Source organism: Mesoplodon densirostris, chromosome 8, assembly GCF_025265405.1.
Source record: "Mesoplodon densirostris isolate mMesDen1 chromosome 8, mMesDen1 primary haplotype, whole genome shotgun sequence".
NCBI lineage: Eukaryota > Metazoa > Chordata > Mammalia > Artiodactyla > Ziphiidae > Mesoplodon > Mesoplodon densirostris.
Window position 1 is genome coordinate 31,408,955 of NC_082668.1, and position 21,224 is coordinate 31,430,178.

Here is a 21,224-nt window from a genome sequence, read left to right on the forward strand (position 1 = left end):
CGGCGTTAGAGCCAGCGCGGGGTAGGGGGGAGGCTGGGGGGCCACCACGTCCCCACCACGTGGAATGCCCGCGCGCCGCGTGCTCTTCACCTGTTCGCGCGCACCCGCGGGCGCCCGGCGCGCAGCGCTACTGGAGGCCGCGCAAGTTGCTCGCATTCCCGCGGCTCAAGCTGCCTCCTTTGCGCCTCCAACCTCCGCTCCGAATCCCACCCAGTCTTCCCGCCACCCAGCTCGTCCAGCGCTCGGGCCCCCAGCCCCTCAAAGCCGACTCTCTGGGGGCAGCAGGGGTAATGCAGCGCAAAGTGGAGTGCGCGAGGCAGGAGGGGGCGCTCCGGGCAGGGCCCTCCGAGCGGCCCCGAGTCCCCGAGCCCCTAAGCCGGGGCAGGAGGGAGACAGGCGGGCGGCGGCGCTGCGATCTGGCAAGGCGGCCGGCGTGGCAAGGACAGGGGGAGCCTGGTGCGCGACGCCCACTGGGCTGCGCCTCCCAGCCGCCCGCCAGTGCAAGAGGCTGCCCGCCGTGGCCACGAGGTTATTTCCTCACTTGCTCCCCGGCACGGACCCCTCCCGGCCGGCGCGCACCGGGTGAGTCAGAGGTCTAGCTGGGCCTCGCCCTTTGCCACCCGCTGCCGGCTCCCCCGGTGCCAGTCCGCTGCTCCGACGAAAAGCCGGAACGGCCCGCGGCTTGTGATCGCCTTTTCGGGTGAGGGAGAATACCCACCCCGGGCGGGTCCCAGCTCCGCGTCCCATCAGGAGGTCCCACCCTGGGTCCGAGGCTGCCTGAGGCCTCACAGAGGGCGACGAGCCCTGCGCTCCGCGCCTCTGGGCTTCTCTAGAAGTGACGCAGCGCGGCCCGGGGCTGGGGTGGGAGGGGGCTCTGCAGAGAGCGCGGAAGGCAGGTGGCAGAGCGGGAGTGGGTTTGAGCGGACGTCGCACACACACATACACACTCCGCGCAGTGCTCGGGGACAGATGTCAGAACATCTGGGGTAGGAGATGGCCCCCGAGTCTTTACTACCCCTCCCGCCCCTCAGAACCTGAAGTTGTGTGTGTGTGTGTGTGTGTGTGCGCGCGCGCGCGCGCCGGTGTGTGCGCCAGTGTGCGCGCGCTCGCGCGCCGGGGCCTATCAGTGTCCGTGCCTGAATACATAATGTACCGTGGGCATCCTCACCGCGCGCGCACGCGGGCACACACACGCACACACACACACATATATACACACAGCGAATCACACAAACATATATAATTTATGCAGCTTTCAGGTCTGTGGGAGGTAATTTAATTTCGCTTCGAGCTGGGAACTTAGAATTAAGGCAACAGGGAATGGGGAGCCACAGGAAATCTCCCCAAGTGGGACCTGCACCCATCTCTTTGATACGATTTTCAATTGCTTTGAAGACCAGTTATGGCAGAGAAGACGCAGCAAACGTGTGGATTTGGATAACAAGGGCATTCGCGAATCTTTCTCCCCCTCAAATAAACACCCAAGCTTCGAGTGGGGTGCGTGCCAGTGCTGGGGAGTGAGAATCAGAGTCCCGGGCTCCCCTCAGCGGGCTCCCACTAGCCCGCTGTGATGGGGGAGGGCCCGGGAGGCTGCAAGGGGTTAGTGCTATCGCTGCAGTGGCAGACTTCTAAGTGCCTGCGGGTAAGGGCACTTCAGGAAGGCTTTTTCTCCTTTCTTTTCCCCATTTCCTCCCGGGATGGCTTCCCCACTCTCAATCACCTGTAGCAGCTTTTAAGAGTTTTGTCAGACTGCAGACACTGTTGTCAGAGGGGAGAGAGGCTCACCCGGGAGAGAGGTATGCGGAAGCAAGAACATGCCTCACTGGATTCCCTGGAACCAGCCCTTCTCAGAGAGTGTGCCCCTAGTTCACAAATACTGGCCCCAGACTGTTCTGGGCCTTGCAGTACTTATCTCTGCAGTCTGTCCACGCACCCTTTTTGGCAGTGGTTGAAAACAAATTCCACTCAAAAGTTTCTGACCACTTCACAAGAATGAGAGACCTTTGAGGGCCACATAGTTTGTGTTATCTAATAATAATTTTTAAAAGAACACATGATTTACTTCACAAGAAAATACAGCAGGAAAGAGAGCTGAATGACCAAACGCCTTGGTTGCCAGAAGCGCCCAGCCCCAAGCCCCTAGCTCGGCCACAAGACAACTTGCTCCATCAGCCTAAGCCCAATGATCCTGAGGCTCATCCACACATTCTGCAAACAATCTACAGCACTGGAAAACCCAAACTAGACTCTTATAGTTCCCAAGCCCTTCAGTTAACATTGCTCAATGTAGCTAAGGGGAGGGAACGCAAATGATTTATATTTCACTGGCTAGGTTGAAGAAACTCAAGGGAGATGTGTTCTGCTTCAAGACAGGGAAAAAAATTCCCCAAAACTGTAATGCAAAAGCTTTGTAGTATTTTTAAACCTTTGATTCAGTCCATATGTGACATCTGAACACCGCCAAATTCTGTCTATGTTTCAAAACACACACACACACTCACACACTCCTAGCAGGAGAGAAAAGTTGGGTTTTAGCAGCGGTGGTGGTGTAGGGAGAGCCGGCTGGGATCTCTCTCTAAATTATTCAGTATTGAGAGATCTTCCTTCTTTGCCATTGCGTGTGGCCCCCTGAATTAGCAGTTGCTTTTAAAGGTAAAGGCATATTGAAATGAATAGAAAAAACAAAACCCAACAACTTTCAGGGGCTTACCTGGTTGGCCTCTCACTTCATGTCCTGAAAAGTAGAGAGCTAAGAAAATCCAGGTGAGAGGAAACATATCCATTTTGGAGAAGCTTTCTCCAGAGCTGTTTTTGTAGAGTTCTTGTTTAATTACAAGTCTTTGTATTTTTCTCTCTCTAATGTTCTTCCTTACAGTGTCCTCTGCAAAGGTTTCTCCTGGTCAGTGTTTCCCTCCTAGGTCCTGGCGGCCCGTCTTCACCTTTATTCTTGCTGGATCCCCACCTCACCAGGAGGAGGGTAGCTCTTCAAATTAGCAAAGAGGGAGCAAGCCGGGAAGAGAGGACGGGTTTCCTCTCTTAAAAACAAAACGCATCTATGCCCTCTCCAGTTCCTCAAAGTATCATTTCCTTTATCCTACAACATCACGAGTATTTCCCGTAAGCCAAGCGTAAAAAAAAAGGAAAAAATAATAAAAATAAAAGCCAAGACTTGCCTTGGGCATCACACGGCCCCCAGGCAGCTGTGTGATCTCAGAGGCGTAAACTGACACATCCCCCGGCACTCGGGACCGACACGCTGGTGGAGGCACAGAACGCCCGACGGCTTGAGCGGGAGGCGGCCACCCAGCTCTTGCCCTCACCGGGTTCCTCTAGCGGGAGCCTCCCCCAAAGGCTACACCCGCTTGGCCAGCCTCAAGAGGGGAGTCTGAGGAAGGAAGCTGCTGCTGCGGCGGCTGCTGGTGCGGCGGCGGCGGCGGCGGCGGCGGCGGCGCCGGCTGGGATCGCCTGGGAGCGAGCGAGCCCCTCTCCGAGTTCGCTCGCGCCCGCCCTCACCTCCACCTCGCCTAGCGCCTGGCCGAGTGTCTGCGCGTCTGAGGATGTACTGGGGGCGGGCTGCGGGCTGCTGCCTCGCTCGCGTTCTCTGCTTCCCCTCCGGCTCCCCACTGCCTTTTCAGGCCGAGCAGCGGGTGGATGTCAGAGCCGCGGCAGAGCTATCCGATTACGCGCCGGCTCAGGGCCCGCCCCTTCTGTGTTCCTGATTAAAGAGGCAGCCGCGGAGACGCGCGGCGAAGAGCAGAGCGCGGCGGCACCCGGCTCGGGCGGGGCGGCGGCGGTTTTCCTCTCGGCCGCGGCCGGATCAAAGTTAAGGCAGCTCCCACCCGGCCACCACTCTCCCACCCTGGGCACCTCCGCGCCTGGCTGCGCCGGGCCGCCCGTGCGTAATGCCCTGGAGAAGGAGAGCCCCCGGGCACCTCCAGGGCGCGCTGCCTTTGGCCGCCTGGCCCCCGCCCGAGGAAGACTCCGCGGGAAATGGAGGAAATTCTTGTTCTCCCCCGATTCCCCGACTCTCGTGCCACACACGTAGAACCCAACACAATGCCACGCGCAATGGCGTTACAAGAGGAGTTGGGTGGCGTACGGTGTTTGCAGTAGGGAGGCAGGCGGCAGCTCAGCCATGCGTTCGCACAGGCAGCAGTGCGTGGCGGCGACACACACGGTCAGCCCCGGCTGAATAAAACCCCAAACACTCCCTGCGTTTACTACTCGGATCCTTTGTTGTGTCCCAAACATACTCCTCTCCTCTCTGGGTGAGGATGTAATTTTCCCTGCGCTCCTAACTTGTAACTGTCAGAAGAAGAGGAAAGACATTCTTCAAAGAAATTTTTCAGGTAATAAAATTGGATTCTCCAAAAAAAGTCCAGGTACATGAAGGTTTCTCGAAATGCTACTGTAACTACTTCCGTTCACACGTCCCCATGGAAATGTGGACACAACGCCCAGAGAAAGAAAACAGCATTATGCCAACTATTTTTAAATGGAGGCGTGAAGCCTGTTTAGAGGGAGCCTGGAGCTAACAGTTGGGAAAACACTTGTATCTTTGTTTCTAAGGATGGCTTTGTGGATTCAAACTGTCTTGCTTCACTAGGCACCTATTACTACATTATCATAAAGACTCTTAACAGGAACAGTCTAAATAACACTTGGCATATACCTTTTCTGCCACTCTGCAGATTAAGAAAAATAAAGTTTCGGTGACAAGAAACACACACGCATCTGACTATCCCATTTATTTCTTTGCTTGTGCTTGTGGATTCTTCTGGGTGGTTTTCCTCCTTATCTGGACTTGCCATTAGCTTTGTTTATCACTTTTAGTGTTTGAAAAATCTGTAACTCCCACTTAACTGTTATTTACACTGAGATAACCAAAACAAAATTGAATCAGAAGCCATTTGCAAATAGTTGAGCCAAGCCGTGCAAGGATTTTACAGCGCTGTGTAGATCCACTGGCTGCATATCACACTGTTAATCTTAGATGCCTGGTTTGAAAGGGCATTTAACCGAGACCTGGTGAGTTTTTCCAGTGAGCATGTTCCCTGGTGGGCCTAAACACTACCTCTCATTCCTTTCATTTTCTCTCTCTCTCTCTCCTGTCCTTCTTTCCCGCCTTCCTTCCTGGCCTTGAGAGCACATCCGTATTATTAAAAACTCCAAGTTTACTTCTTTTCCTGTTTAAATGTCAGTTGAAAAGAAAGACCACTGCTTCCCAGTATTTAATGGAGTAAAGAGGCAGTCTGGATTTTGAAACTTAATTGGAGATCTCGGCTATCATTGCCAAGGTACTAACTTAAGGACAAATAACATTATCTACAGTGACACAGGTTTAATAAAGAGAGTCATTTAGGATCACCTCCCCACCACCAACCAATCTAGCAAGTGCTGAACATGGAAGAATTGTGTTTCTGAGAACATTATAGTCAGAGTTCAGGTGAAGGGGAGACAAAGAAAAAGTAAACTGAAGCCCATTGGGAAACCATAAGAAGGAAACTCTGGACTTCTGCTCTCAGGTTCTGAGGGTTGGAGGTCCCTATCTGGGTCTTGGTCTGGTAGGGAGAAGGGTCAGTTTCAGTGTTGCCTTCCTGGACGTGATTCCCAGCATCATGGATTTTAATTTTTGAGAGGAGTCATTAAGAAGGAGCTAACTTACTTCCTGGGAGTCCTCAATATGACTGTGGCAAGAGTTCTAATCAGTCCACTTGAGTCAAGTCCTGATTTCCTGCGGTTGGGTAGAGGGTGAGTCTTCGGTTCAGAGCCCTGGGGACTCCCAGCGGCCAGACCATTTTGAATCCTCTAGGGGGCAGCACTCAATAAATAATGGTAACAGTACCTGCAGTAGCACTTCTGGTGGTGCTTTCACTTCCAGGAGCTCACAGCCCTTTAAGATCAGACCAGGGAAGATTTAGACTGAGACCAGATCTCCCCCAGCCCACTCTGAACAAGAGCCCATGGACTCAGGGGGACTTAGAATTGCTTTAATTCAGGACTTCCAAGAACTCTGGGGACTAAACACAAATCCCACCTGTGCCCTATGGAAAATGAATCTTTACGGAAATTCTCCAGAATGGGACTGGCTCAGACCTGCCAGCCCCAGTTTTTGTCTAGACTGGAATCTCAGGGGTTTGGCTACAATTGGTTTGGTTTCGACCAGAGGTGCAGGTGTGAGGAGCCAGGCACCGTCCTTTTCATTATTTTGTGAGTCCATATCTTTCACGCCTGTGAGTCCCATAGAGAAGCCTGCCTACTAAAGTAGCATGGACAGAAACAATGGGCTAGTTGAGAGAAACACTGAACTGACTAGAAAACAGCTAACTAGTGAAGTCGAGATTCCTGGCAGAATCACTGACTCACCTAGGACGTTTTACATCATTATCCTTCATTGTGAAATAATAATAGATAATCCCATCCTACGTTCCATTCCTTTGACAAGAAGGGATGTGGGGAACATAAAACAGGTTTGTAAAAGATGCTAAGAGAAAGCTGTAACCTAGCCACACCCCGGTGGAAAGATGGGCATTTCCAGCTCGACAGTCCCAACCCAAGGTTACGTCAGAATCACCTAGGGAAAGTGGTAAAAATTCAGACTTAGCCACACCCCGGTGGAAAGATGGGCATTTCCAGCTCGACAGTCCCAACCCAAGGTTACGTCAGAATCACCTAGGGAAAGTGGTAAAAATTCAGACTCCTGGGCAGCATCCTCCTGCAGATCAGATGCCTTGGGTTTGGGAATCTGTATTTTTGACACATGTTTCAGGTGATTCTGATGTAAATGCTCATCAGGCCAGAATTGAGAACCTCTGTTCTGAGACACTGTGTTTGCACATAACCTTTGACATATGCCCTTCCATTGAAGGAAGGACCCCTGGACAAGTGTTTCGTCACTTTTCCTCTCCAGGAACTTTTCAGATAGGGAGCAGATGTTTCAAATATCTGCGAAAAGCCCCTAAGAACATGTCCCTTAAAGTGCCAGAGTGGTGGTGTTTCCGGGTTTACCTTGTAACATTTATTTAGAAGTGACAGCAAAGAGCCTTTTGAAAACACCAAGAACCTCGCCTCATGGGTGCGAGAGGTTTGCAAAAACATGTTCCAAGTGCCAGCTGGCGGGGTTTATGGAGCTGGATCCAGCCCTTTCACCACCCACCCACTCAACCATTGGTTGTTACTAGAGGTTTGTTTCAGGTGTGGTTTTCCATCTGTGTTTATTGCCGTGTGCTTATTAAACGCTCGTGGAAGCATGACTACGCAGGAGGTATGCAAGCAAGTAAGACATTGGGGGCTTGCCTCCTGGGAACACAAGATCTAAGAGTTCCAGAAGTTTCATGCTTCCACAATAGATACCACCTGTCACATGGTGTTTCCCCTTATCTGAGCCCTGACATTGACAAGCTCTCACCCCGAAAGAGGGAGATAGGAGACATAATTGCATCTTAATCTATAATTCACTACACTGCCCTAGTTAATGTTTAGCTGCATCTGTCTCAGAGGCAAAGCTTCAGTTAAAATGGAATAGGTCTTCATTTTTTATTCTCTTTTGTTTGAAGCTGAGGTCCAGGTTTCTGGTCAATAGGGTTTTTTCCTACTCTTTAAACAATCAACACCACCTCATAGTTTCTATGTGATATTATTTTTGGTGGGTTTCCAGAATCCTCGCAGATTTCCATAAAGTACTGAGATCTCCTTCACTCTAAACTGTGTGTCTCTCATCTCTTTCTCAGACACAGACACTAGATCAGGTAGCAGGGAGACTTGTGAGTGAAAAAAACCCAAAAACGAGTGAAACGTGCAAAATTCATCCAAACATCCCTGAAATCCTTGGCAAAGAAAACTAAAGAAGTCATAATGCTCTCTCTACTCTGTTTGGTTTAAGCATGAGGCAGCTCTTCCTCTGCTACACTCATTTTTAAACAATTTGAGGCACCTGTGCTTCAAAAAGGACCCTGTCAACCCCTCACTTTATTACTCTTTTTGTTTTTTGTTTTTTTTTTTTTTTTAGCGGTACGGGGGCTTCTTACTGCTGTGGCCTCTCCCGTTGCGGAGCACAGGCTCTGGACGCACAGGCTCCGGACGCACAGGCTCAGTGGCCATGGCTCACGGGTCCAGCCACTCTGCGGCATGTAGGATCTTCCCGGACCGGGGCACGAACCCGTGTCCCCTGCATCGGCAGGCAGACTCTCAACCACTGCGCCACCAGGGAAGCCCCAACCCTTCACTTTAAAGCAGCATTCTCAGTACAACTTTCTGCAATGAAGGAGGTATCTGTGCTCTTTGCCTGGCTATTAGACATTTGAAATATGCCTGGTGTGACTGATAACTGAATTTTAAATTGTTTTTAATTTTATTTAAAAATTTTAATTTCCTAGCTTCTCAAAAAAAAAAAAAAAAGGAGATTCTACATGAGTTTAAGGGCTATTGGACATATTGGACAGCTCAGGTTTAGATAATCAAAAGACCAGAGCAGGAGATTACCCGTAGAAGCCCTAGAAATTCATACCCTTGTTCTCTGAGACTACCTCACTTGTTCACCCAAAAGGGAACCCCAGTATCAGCAGAGACATCATTTGAAAATGTATGGTGTCTGTTTGGCGAGGAAGAGAAGGGCTGGCTTGTATTATATGTGCCCCTTCTCTGCTCTCTTGGACAGTTTTTCCAGAGCACTCCCCAGGGATCAGCGCCTTCACGGTGCTCCAGGCTCTTGGCCTCAGCTCCAGCCCTCAGTGGAGAGAAGCAGGTTGGGGCAGCAGAAACCTGAGGTCAGGGCAGATGGGCCTTAGGTCTCCCCCACCCTTGAAAAATCTGATAACCAATTTGGAACCAGTTTCCTCACATGTAGAATGAAAGGGTTGGTTTGAATGACTTCCACCCCTTTTCAGTTTTGTATTTTGGCTTGGGATCTTCCTGGACTTCATCCTCATTCATGAATTTAAAGCTAGTTTTAGTCTTAATTTCATAGACAGATCAGTAATTGAAATTGATAACCTTTTATCCCACAAGAAGATGTAAATGCATGGATGGAGCTTAACTGGATATTCCATTTTCATAGTATTTATATTGGGTATCTTTTCCCAAAGAGAAAGTAAGTATGTTAGGCATCTTGGCAGGGTTTTCAGAGGAGACATTTTTGGATTTTTGGACAAAGGCCTTTCCTAGCCCCTAAAAATATACAGATTCTTCTTGACAATCACAAACACAGGCCAAGAACTTATTTGTAACTTCATGGCATTTATAGGTGATGTGATGGGAAATTTTAGGGTTATGATCTGAAATTTTTTACCAGTAAGGAAAATCGTATTTTGAGCTGAGGATTCCCATTCTCTCACTAAATTCATAGACTAAAATTCCTGGAAACGTGCATCCTGCATCCATGAGTGTGCATTCCTTTTCCTTCCTTCACATGCATAGCTACACTCTTAAAGTCCCACTGATTTGTCAGGTTTTTTTGGTGTTTTTGTTTTTGTTTTTTCGGTTATTGCTGTTTTCAGATTTGTAACTTGTGACTTAAGGTGCCTTAATTAGACATCTACATCTCAGGTGATTGTTACATTATGATGGCAATAGTTGCTAATTTGAGCGTGAAAGTCGTGACAGAAAGGCAAGTGTCAGGGAGCTGACCTTTTGCTATTGAGGATACTCCAGGGTGGGTTAATTCACACCCACCATAGTCATTAGTTCCCACTCTCCTACTTCATATTTACTCTCATGCAGTTTACTGAGCTGCCAATCAACTCTTAGTTTCCGGATGAGATCCCTGATGGGGAGGAGGATTGGAATGATGCTTGCTTTCTGCAGGGACCAAGAAATGATTTGTAGAGGTTGTCTCCTTTTCCATCTCCAGACTTGGATTCTGTTTATTTTCTAAACTTAAAAAAGAGAATAAGTAATACATGTACATCATTTAAAAAATTTCAAGGGCTTCCCTGGTGGCGCAGTGGTTGAGAGTCTGCCTGCTGATGCAGGGGACACGGGTTCGTGCCCTGGTGTGGGAAGATCCCACATGCCGCGGAGCGGCTGGGCCCGTGAGCCATGGCTGCTGAGCCTGCACGTCCGGAGCCTGTGCTCCGCAACGGGAGAGGCCAGAACAGTGAGAGGCCCGCGTACCGCACAAAAAAAAAAAAAAAAAAAAAAAATTCAAGCCAAATGTATTCAGTGAAAACTTAAACTTTCCTCCCACCCTGTCTCTCAGTTTTACAGTTCACCTCTCCAGTTCACCTCCCCATTGATATACAGGTTTGGGGTATCTTTCCAGAGATACCGAGACTACATTCCAAGTTAAAAGCAAAAGTACATTTTATATTTTTCCCCAGCTTCCTTTTTCTCCAGCCCAAACCATTAGGGGGCAGCTGTGACCAGAAAAGAAAACAATAGGAGCAAACGCAGAGCTAAAATCCAAGAGGAAGAGATGTGAAAGGAAAGGAATTTAGGAGAGAGACCAGCAGAAGAGAAAAATGAAAAAGAAAGCCGAACTGAACAAATGTAACACATCACAAAATAAAAGGAAATGGAACAGGAAGTTGTAATATTAAAAAGCTAAGGGGAGTTTATGTGTTAAGAGAGGGGAAATTTATAAAGGCTAGGGATTATTTGAATTTTTTTTTTTTAAGCCAACCTGTAGAACCTGAATTGGCTCAATGTTAGCAGAAAGTGGGAGGTTATTTTCTTCTGAACCGGAAGGCATTTATCATGCTGGACTTTACATTCTTAGGACCTGTTCCAAACTGAGGGGTTCAGAGCACCCTCTGTCCATTTGGGCTTGTGACGTGGCCGGTGGGGATGGAGGACCAGTCCCTGTCCCTTCCATCCTCAGAATGCTTAAGAATGCTTTCGGCCCTCAGCAAGTCAGCGAAATTAGCCTGAATATAAAGGTGCAATTCTATTTCTCAGTGCAGCAGAGCTCAGAAATGAGGGACCACGTTTCTTTTGAAGCCGATGCCATAATCAAAGTGCTTTCAGGTGTAGTTTAGGCAACCCGCCCCCCACTGGTTTCAGCAGGTTAACTTCATTAAAACTCCTAGCTACCGCTTTAATGTTTTCTAGGCTTTCCCCCTGGGTACATTAGGCAGAAACCAGCCCTCTTGGGAGTTCTGTACCCTGATGTTTTTCATTGTGAATGGAATGCAGGGGCCACATTTATGCTGGGATAATATGAAATGGAAAATTGCTTCTAGAGCACAATTAATATGATCACTTTTCATTTAGTCTCCAAACTTCCCCTCCCCAACTTTAAAATAGGCAACAAAAACTTGAGGAAACCTTGGTCTAGGGTCACTGGATAAAACGTGGCATGCCTGGCATCCTGTATTTATTATTTTCTGAGTCTGATTCAGAAGACAGAATATTCCCACCCTGTCCCAAACCCTACACCCAATGTCACTCATCAAAATCCAGTGGAAACTTTCCTTTTAGGATCAAAGGCACTTGTTCTCAATCACTTGCCTCTGATGTTAGACTCATTGATTTACTGAAGACCCAGGATGGGCAGGGGACCCTTTGGGCTTGCTGGGGTTACTCAGAAAAAGCCTGGGGTGCACTTGCCATGAGGAGCCCTTTAACCCTATGCCAGATGAAGCTGGGTTTTCTCAAGTGGGCACTGGAGGTTTGGTGAGTTGGGGTAAGTTGCCATATGAGTTATTTCAAAAGTGGTCGTTTGGCAGAATTTGGGCTTTCATCTATAGCCTAAAGTCAGAAGCTCTCTCCAACTCTCTCTCTTTCTCTCTCTCTCTCTCTCTCTCTCATTCTCTTTTTCTTTGACATGGAGTCCTGGAGTTTAGTTTCTAACAAGTTTTAAAAGTCATACTGGAAACTTGGCCAAACAAAAACCTCTCTGACCAGAAGCAATTTGCTTCCCTTTAAACAAGCCCCCCAAAGTTAAATTACAAAGCAAGTTTGTCTCTTTGTTAGAATTTGGCTAGGATCTAGGATGTAAAAACACTTCCCATTTGATTTCCCATTTGATTTGATCATAATTTAGAAAAAGGAAATGTAATTTTTGACCTTTCAACACACTGGGAAGCATGTTTTCATGTTGCTATACCCTATACACAGGCCTCATCTTCTCCAACACTGAGCTCCCCCAGCCCTTGGAAAATAGAAAAGTTGCGCTTTGGGGGTGAGGAGTATTCTAGGGCAAGTCAGACTAATAACATTAATAATTGGATTAACAATGTAAGATGACAGATATGTCAGAGGAAACTCAGGGCTCTGAACTGGGTCAGGAGACCTAGTTTCTGGTTCTTGCTTTTTTGTTGATGCCATGCGTGTTTTATGTCAAATCATTTCATTTCTCTGTGATTCTGTTTCCTTACTCATCAGAGGCATGTTGTTATTCCAAAGTAATGGCCTTATCAAACTATTCAGGTGAATCTCAAGCAGGGTCCAGTTTAGAGCCCTCAAGGTTCAAAAAATATTTATTGAGCAGGTACTCTATGCCAAGCTCTGCATGGGTGGAATAATGGTGAGCACCTCAGTGAAGATGACTGTTCTCAGGAGATTTACCTCCTAGTACGAGTGATAGATAACACCCAAGTCAACATGAGCTGGGTCATTTCAGATGGTGATAGTGAGTTCTAAGAGGAAAACAAAACAAGATAATGTGATAGAGACCAATAAACAGCAGACAGGGAATGTGGGTTAGTCTTTCCATTAACCAAGACTCTATAATAAGCAAGTAACCTAGCTCAGGCTTAATCTCTCATCTTTAAGATAAGGGGTTTTGTTACACTGGTGTTTTTCAAAGTCCAGTTTGAGATCCATCAGTGGGTTATGAAATCAACTTATAAATTTGTGATCAACACTTTTTAAAAAATGCAATAGATCAGAATGAAATAAGAGCATTTATTGTTTCATGGAACCTGTTTCCATTTATATACATATATTTCATACACACATAAACACATGTGTTCTAGGTCACATGTAAAATATATTTCTTTCTGTGGGTTGCAGTGGATTAGGTGATCTCTAAAATATTTTCAAGCCCTCAAATTCTGTGATTCTATTCAATTTTTATAGCAGGGGCCCAATGGAGCACAGTTCTTGCTTGATTTTACTTTTTATCAAATAAATAGTAGTATTGCTCATCAGAGAATCCCAGAGTTTAACCCAGTTTCAGGCACATGATTGGTGCTGGGTAAATGTTTTTTGAATGAATGGAAACATGATATTTATGCACTAGGTCTTAAAATAACTACAGCAACATGAATTACCAAATAACTTACCAAAGTATCAACATAATTTATTATATTTTTCCAAAATGTCAACCTTGCAAACCAAATTCAAAATTATATTGCCCTTACAGTGTTAGGAATTGCTTTTTCTTAGAATTCTCGGAAACTCTGTTACAATTAAAAAAAAAAAAAGCTTAACATGTTCTTCTTCCAAGTAGGGCAAACTGCCTTCTTTCAACTTATAACTGTAATTCAATAAACCTTTAGGATGTTTACAGAAAGAAAAGAATTAGTGGGGAAATTTTTCTATTTTTTGTCCCTGGGGATCCAGATAATTCTGGCTTCCTAAAACTAGTCTTGTGAGTTTTCATTTAAGTCACATTTTTCTAAGCAGCAGTAATCTTCCTTTAACACATATTATTTTTTCCTTAGTGTGGCTTAAGTAGTAGGCTTCTCTGTCTCAGAATAATTTTTAAAAATTATGCATTTGATTAGAAATAGATGACCCAAGTCTTCCATCCTTCCTTGCCTGGAACCCGAGTTGACATCCTTGGAGATGGGAGAACCAGACCGAGGCGATCCCATTGAGGAATCAATGATACATCATCCTTAAGAAAGGCAAGCGCCAATGGACCCGCACAGGGCCCATTGCACATGCCCACGAGTTAATTTTCAAGTCCATTTACTTAATTGCCTGAAAATCCGTGGCCAGGCAAGCTGACTCAGAGTTTAGGATTGCTATACCCAACCTTTTGTGTCCATCCCCTCCCGCCTTCCCAAAGCAGAGCAGACACACTTATACCAAGAAGAAACATCAGCACCCAGACATCCCAGTCACATTTCAGCTGCTTACCCAGGGGCAGCCCAATGCAACGACCATGGGGTTGTGTTTCTATCATGGGGTACCTTGCCTCATGCAAAAACGTGCTCTTGAGCTAGAACATAGGAAATCACATTTTTGTGAATCAAAGTATATTATAAATAATCTAAAAGAAGACACTGTTTGAAGGGAGTCCATATTTTTTAAGTGAGTAAGGACCTCAGTGCAATAAGTATAGATTGACCTGGAACTAACTATTTGCTTGGAATCAGTTCTGAAACTACTACTGTTTAGATCAAAATGTGTAAAAATCATGAAAGGCTTTTGCATCATTTTATGGTAATCTTTATTTGTATTGTTATTGTTGTTATTACCCCCATTATTAATGACAAATTTTTCCCAGGTCGGGAAAATTCAATGTATTCATGTTTCTTGTTTTGGCCAAATATAAGTCATATCAAATGCAAACTCATCCCATACATTTCTCTATGTAATTCTAGTTTTTGTAGATCTTCTCCTTGTAGAATCTTTCGTAGGATCTTTTTTTTTTTTTTTTTTTTTTTTTTTTTTTTTTTTTTTTTTTGCAGTATGCGGGCCTTTTACTGCTGTGGCCTCTCCCATTTGCGGAGCACAGGCTCCGGACGCGCAGGCTCAGCGGCCATGGCTCACGGGCCCAGCCGATCCGCGGCATGTGGGATCTTCCCGGACCGGGGCACGAACCCGTGTCCCCTGCATCGGCAGGCGGACTCTCAACCACTGCGCCACCAGGGAAGCCCCTTAGGATCATTTTAACAATGACAGTCTCGTGTAAATATGCTAAGACTCATATATATATATATATATATATATATATATATATATATATTTTGGTAACTGAAGTTACCTGTGCTCATCATTTTGAGATGCAACACCCAACCAACACTGAGAAATGGCAGCTTTCAGTTAAACAAATGCAAATCTGTACTTAAACTCTTTTGCAACATTGTGATGGGAAGAATCAAAGCCTCTTCTGCTACTATTTTTAAAATACTCACTCGGGCAATTCCATCAGAAATACTGTTATCATCGCTTTTGAATTTTGATCCCTTCTGTTCAAGGGGAACATGTTCAGAGAAAACCCAGATCCAATGAAAACAATTTTAAAAAGTCAATGTGTGCAAACGCTGCTGCGATATTTGTTAGAGTTGATAAAAAAAAAATTCTCAGGCTCTCTTAAATGTGGTTGTGGGAGGGTTGTTTAAAGAGGAAGACAATGCTTACAGTCAGTGGAAGGAGAGTCAAGTCTGGGATCCTTACTAAATGTTTCAGACAAGACTCTTTACCTTTTGCTAATTGCAAACTAAACAGATCCCCCTGCTCCAGAGCTGTGTAGACAGTCTTTCTGCCTATGGGTACAGGACGCCAGTCTATTTATCACACAAAGACTTGTTGGCTGAGCAGGAAATTAAGCTCTAAACTTCTGACACCAAGTTCTGTACTTTCACCACAGGGCAACACTCAGAGTCCAAGCTCCAGCTCTCCCCATCTCTCTCCACGTGGCCTGTTTACCCACATGCCTGCAAAAGAACTTGGGAATAGATGCCAAAAGAAATCTTGCAACATACCACAAATCAGCATCAGCTGGCCAAACAGGGGTCTGTCACCAGGATGCTGATTTTTTTTTAAAAAGACAGTTATCACCACTGTAGTCAAAATATGTTGCCAAGCAATAGCATTTACTAAGCACCTAATTGCTCCCTGGTTGGGGCCATGCAAAGAGACGGCTTGTCCTTCAGTATATCTGTGACACAGAGTCAGATTGAGCAAGACGGGGAAAGACCCAGGCCTGGCAGGCATGGATAGTAAGATACACATGCCTACCCGAGTGATAACTTGCCTATTGTTGGTGTGGCAGATCTCTCCAGGAACAAGCAGATAGGGTGTGCTTGGGTGAGGGGAACCACTGAATGTGTTTTCTACTAGCTCCATTGGGAACTAGGTTGAATAAACCGACTCCTATCTAAATGGGAACAAGTTGCCATTATTTATCACGTAACAGTCTCAAAAATAGAAATATCTCAAATATCTTTTTGTTGGTTTCTTGTTGCTGAAAAAAATTACTGGAAAAAATTAGCCCAAGGAGGAGTCATGGTGAAGCAGAAAGTGTTGCTTTAAGGGATGGGAAGTCTTTCTGTCATTCATCAGCCTTGCAAGCAAAGTCTTACTCGATGCTTTATCTGTACATCTGTGTCTGTATTTTCCTCTATAAAACGAGGGTATTGGAATAGATTGGCCTCCCTAGAAGATTCGCCTTCCTTCTCCTCCATGAGTCTATAAAGCATGAGCTCAATGGACATTTGTATCAACAGCCCTCTCTCCATGTGTGTTCTTTCACTAGGTGGTTGGCTGGACATTATTTCAAATGGTCGTTCATCCTCTAAAAGAAAAAGCCTGGCAATTCATAGGTTAGCACTCTTTGTCCCAAAGCAGCAGGATTAGGCACAGGGGCAGGACTGCAAACATCATGAAGGTCAAAGATCATGATCTTTCTGGATGGAAACTGAGACAACTGCATACCTGTGTGGTCCTAGGGTCTTGATCTGGGCCAGTCTCAAGGTCCCTTTCCACTCCGGGTATAGAGGGCTCTGCACCAGGGGACACTGCGTGGGGTAAGCAGTATTCAGGCTGGAGTTCTTTATGTGACTTTAGAAAGATAATTTGGCAGACTGAAAAGGGAAAGTCCTGGTGCACACATGCATTGTTTCGGAGATGATTTAGAAGTGTCAGAGGGTGGTAACAACCCCAGGCTATTTACTTGCCTAAACTATGTGGGGTCTTAACCAGTGATGTGAGGTCACGGATGAATGACAGGGAACAGTGCAATGCTGTGAGAAGCACCCCTGGGCACAGGACTTTGAAGATACTCATCTGTACTTGCACCTTCTGGGCAGGAGGAAGATCCTGAAGAGTATAAAGAAATAGTGGCACCCTTGGCAGAGAGGAGAAAATGTGATGGTGGTGGAGGGGTGAGACAGTTCAACGGATGTGGAAGGTTCCCTGCATCGGGCTCCCATTTGACCAAGAGGCAGAAGGGATTTCATTTACTGCTGAAAAAAAATGTACAAAAAGCAAAAAAAAAGAGGAACCCATGCACATACACACACTGAGAAATCTTAAAAGTGCAACTACTGGGCACATCTCTCAAGGATACATTAACAGAAAAGTAATTCGTATGTAACCAAAGTTGTGAAGGAGACAGGTATCCTTTTAGCCTAAGAAGGTACAAAAGCTTTGCTAGTAGGGAGAATATGAGTCTCATCTATAAATTCGGGGAAACCCTTTGGCAGAAGATAAAGTCTTACAGTGGGAGATATCTGATTTATGTAAAAAGTGACCATAACCAAAGACATTCAGAGAGAGGGCGTGGAGGACAGCAAGCTGTCTGTCTCCTAGAGTCCAGCCCACACTGTGTGCTTCCTTCATTCACCAGAAGGACCTGAGGCTTTCTTGTTACCTCATCCAACAGAGGAAATGGGATCAGGCAAGAGCCTCTGTGCCTTGTACCCCTGAAGATGTCCAAGGCACAGGAGGAGGCTTTAGGAAGGACTAGAGCCTGGGAGTGAAGGGGAGGGAGCGTGTGTGTGTGTGTGTGGTGAGGAGAGAGGGAGTGAAGAGTGTGGCCTAAAGAAGGGACAAGAAATTCTGTGGAGGACACGCGATGCTGCCTGAAGAAATAGCAGTGAGCTGATGCCCCCAAAAGCTAGACAGTGAAACTCCATGTTACTTTATAGTTGGAATAAACAAGGGAGCGCCCCTGTGGGAGCCTTCCCCAAGCTTTAATGTCACCAACTGAGACATTATATTATGGGTCCCAATTAGCCACCTCGTTTGCTGCGAAAGGGTTACATCCCTCTTCGTTCTGTGGTGTGCAGTGCCTTCTCTAAGGTGTGGTTATGTCTCCACCCCTTGGATATCAGACTCAGCCATGAATGTGCCTTGGCCCTTGGAACAAGAGTGGAAGTGACCTATGTCACCTGCAAGCAGACACTTGGAGAGCCATCGTGAGGTTCAGCCACTGCCCTCTGCCTCTGCCATGAGCGAGAATGGCGTGTGCTGGTGAAGGGCTGCCTGTTAGCCTGGATCCCAGCATGAAGAGGACACAAAGAGCAGAGCTGAGCCGCAGGTGATGTGTGCTGGCGCGCACTGTGAGCAGAACACAAACCTTGGCGCTGTAAGGCACGGAGATCTTGGGGTGGCAACAGCGTAATCTAGTGAACTCGGATTATATAAATCCACTGTACATTGTGAGGATGCTCCTGTGATCCTGGAACAACGTGATAGGATGGGCTTTACTACAGTTCTGAGGGAGGATGTGTCCTTGCCAGAAGGAGGTGTCCTTGGCCCACATAGTGGGCAGGGAAATCAGGAGGTGGTAAGTATTCATAGTTACAAAGTCTTCAAATAACTGGGAGAATTGACCCAGAAAAGGGGAAGTTTGGGGCAGGGGGATTCTGTGGCCAGAGTCCAGGAAATTCTACTGAATCAGAGAGTGGGTGACAACGAGATAAGCAGTTTTTGTCAGGCAGCAAGGGATGGTGGTGGAGCTGGGGTTCAGAGAGCAAAGATTTGCTTTTCCAGGAACCTTTCTTTTTTTTTTTTGTGGTACGCGGGCCTCTCACTGTTGTGGCCTCTCCCATTGCGGAGCACAGGCTCTGGACGCGCAGGCTCAGCGGCCATGGCTCATGGGCCCAGCCGCTCCGCGGCATGTGGGATCTTCCCGGACTGGGGCACGAACCCGCGTCCCCTGCATCGGCAGGCGGACTCTCAACCACTGTGCCACCAGGGAAGCCCCGGAACCTTTCTTAAAAGAAAGAAAAACTGAAAGAGGAGTTAGAAATGCCTCAGGTGTTGCTATTGAGAGAAAAAAATGCTATATCGTCTGATAGTGGCAGTGGGAAATGATCTGGGTTATTTGTGACAGAGTCTTCCCAGATAGACTCAAACTTTTCTTCACTCACTAGGAAACCCACCAAGCTTCCTGTCCTAAATGAGGGCTACTCATAGCTCATTTCATGAGAAAAGTATTGTGCAGTTTCTTAGTCATCTGTTATAGAGTGTAGGTAGAAATATCTCCCCAGTTCACTGGACAAGATATGGTAGAAGCTATATTGGGAGGGAGGAAGGACCAGATAACCTCTCAAACTCTTTCAACTCAAGTAGATTAATATTTATTATTATTATTATTAATTTTTTTTGTGGTACGTGGGCCTCCCACTGCTGTGGCCTCTCCCATTGCGGAGCACAGTCTCCAGACGCGCATGCCCAGCGGCCATGGCTCATGGGCCCAGCCGCTCCGTGGCATGTGGGATCCTCCCGGACCGGGGCACGAACCCGCGTCCCCTGCATCAGCAGGCGGACTCTCAACCACTGCGCCACCAGGGAAGCCCCAATATTTATTATTTAATGCTATAATTTGTGACATTAAAATGTCAAAATTGACTTAATTAGGGCAAACAAGTAGAAATAAATCTGAAATGCAAACATACCATTTTATCATCTTTATCCCTGCAAGCCACATCAAATTGTTTATAGGAATGAAGCAGGGTATAAATCAGTGAATGAATGAATAAAATCTTATGTTTCTGCCTAATGCCACATTCAGACTAATATGAGCAAACAGTCCAAGTTTTGAGAGGTGCGAGAACATGGAAATGGGACCTTCAGTCATGGGGACAATTCTAATAGATTTGGGCGAGGAGGGAAAAAGCTTGACAGTGTGTGTGTGTGTGTGTGTGTGTGTGGTTCATGAGTTCCAACACTTCTACAACATGCTGGCAATGATTCAAAGGAAAAGTGAACCATTAGGTGGTTCACAGCAGGCCCCGGTGCATTGCAACGAGAGACATGCCATTGCTGTAGCTTTACATTAATTTTTTTCACCCCCAAAGTTCATTTTAGTCTCCTGAGAGGGTTTTTCCCCCAGTGTGACAAATTTTCCAATTTTGTAATGGAAGCCAGGAGAAAATGGAACTCTCTTTACAGAAATCCATTTGGTAGCCAACTTTCTTGAGATGCATCTATCCCTGAAAGCAATTTCCCTCATCCAGTAGAGGCAGCTGAGGTGCTTAGGCCCAGCTAAGTGGATCGCTGACAATCCGCTCCGAGAGCTTACCGGAGATTTAACAGCAAGGCCTTGGAGGGAAATGCGGCAAGGGCCGTCCTCTCCAGGCCCTTCTCAAGCTGCACTGAGTTCTGTTTTCAGAGCAGAGATTTTCACAAGGGAGCAGGCAGCATATGGGCGGCGGGGCTGGAAGTCGCTTCCACACCCCAAGGCATCAGGTCAATTACCCTTTGTATGTCTCCAGCTTGCTCTGGAATCTGGCTAGGAACACACACACCTCACCAGTGAGGTACATGGAAGACAAGTCAACAGACAAGAGTGGCATCAAGGTATGTCCCTATCACAGATCCGAATGGACCCTGAGGACTGGCAGGAAAGTGGAAGGAGCTGTCTGACGAGGACTGGAACTTGTGTCTGGCTGGCTCCTTGCCCTGACTTACATTCCAACACTGTCTCTTTGGGGGCACATTAGTGATTATGCAATGGAGAAACAAAGCGCTTGGTAGTAAATTAACCAAGTTTTATCCTACGTGGGTGCCTTGCACGCAGTATATACCGCTAGGCTTTGACACATGCGTTCCAATGTGGGAAATGTACTTGAAGCATAACAATTGGCTCTTCTTCATCTGTTCATGGTCCCCATTTGACTCATCCCTCCTCTGTAAATAACTGTCCCACTAGTTAGCAAGCTGAACAAATTTCATAGCTCTGTGAATGGAGTGCATGGGGGTCAGAAGTTACCTTGTGGGAGGCCTCCGAGGACCCATAAACTTTCCCTGTGAATCCTTTCATCTGTTGGACACTCGTGAACAACTATGTTTCTCAGGCGAGCAAGGGGATGCAAATGAAGATCAGATCAGCGCTAGTGGGGAGGGAAATTGGCGAAAAAGTAAAAGTGGTATGTCCAAAAATAGAGAGTGAACACTTACCACAGGGACTTGATAAAGAAAAATAAATGTTCACGAAGGTAACAAGCCAGAAAAACATTGACAAGCACGAAAAGAAGAGCTCTGTGATTCTTAACTGAAACCTGATGCGTCTCCTCTTGCTGGTTTTCAGAACTGCGTCTCAGACACCATCTGTGACTCGCCATGGTGGCGACACACCATTGTAGGCTGTCATGAGCCTGCCA

At 46.6% G+C, this 21,224-nt stretch overlaps 1 protein-coding gene across 10 annotated transcripts in view; it reads right to left on the bottom strand.

Moving 5' to 3' along the window:
• Positions 1 to 3,653, bottom strand: part of NRP2 (neuropilin 2) — a 117,487-nt gene extending 113,834 nt beyond the window's left edge. For 6 of the 10 annotated variants that reach the window (XM_060106145.1, XM_060106144.1, XM_060106148.1 and 3 more), the window contains exon 1: positions 2,711 to 3,652. In XM_060106145.1, coding sequence (XP_059962128.1) covers positions 2,711 to 2,783 — 73 coding nt within the window. In that variant the 5' untranslated portion in view covers positions 2,784 to 3,652. Of the gene's footprint in view, positions 1 to 2,710 lie in introns of all 10 variants that reach the window. The other 4 variants (XM_060106141.1, XM_060106140.1, XM_060106143.1 and 1 more) reach the window with 1 other exon arrangement.
• Between the last annotated feature and the right edge of the window lie 17,571 nt (positions 3,654 to 21,224).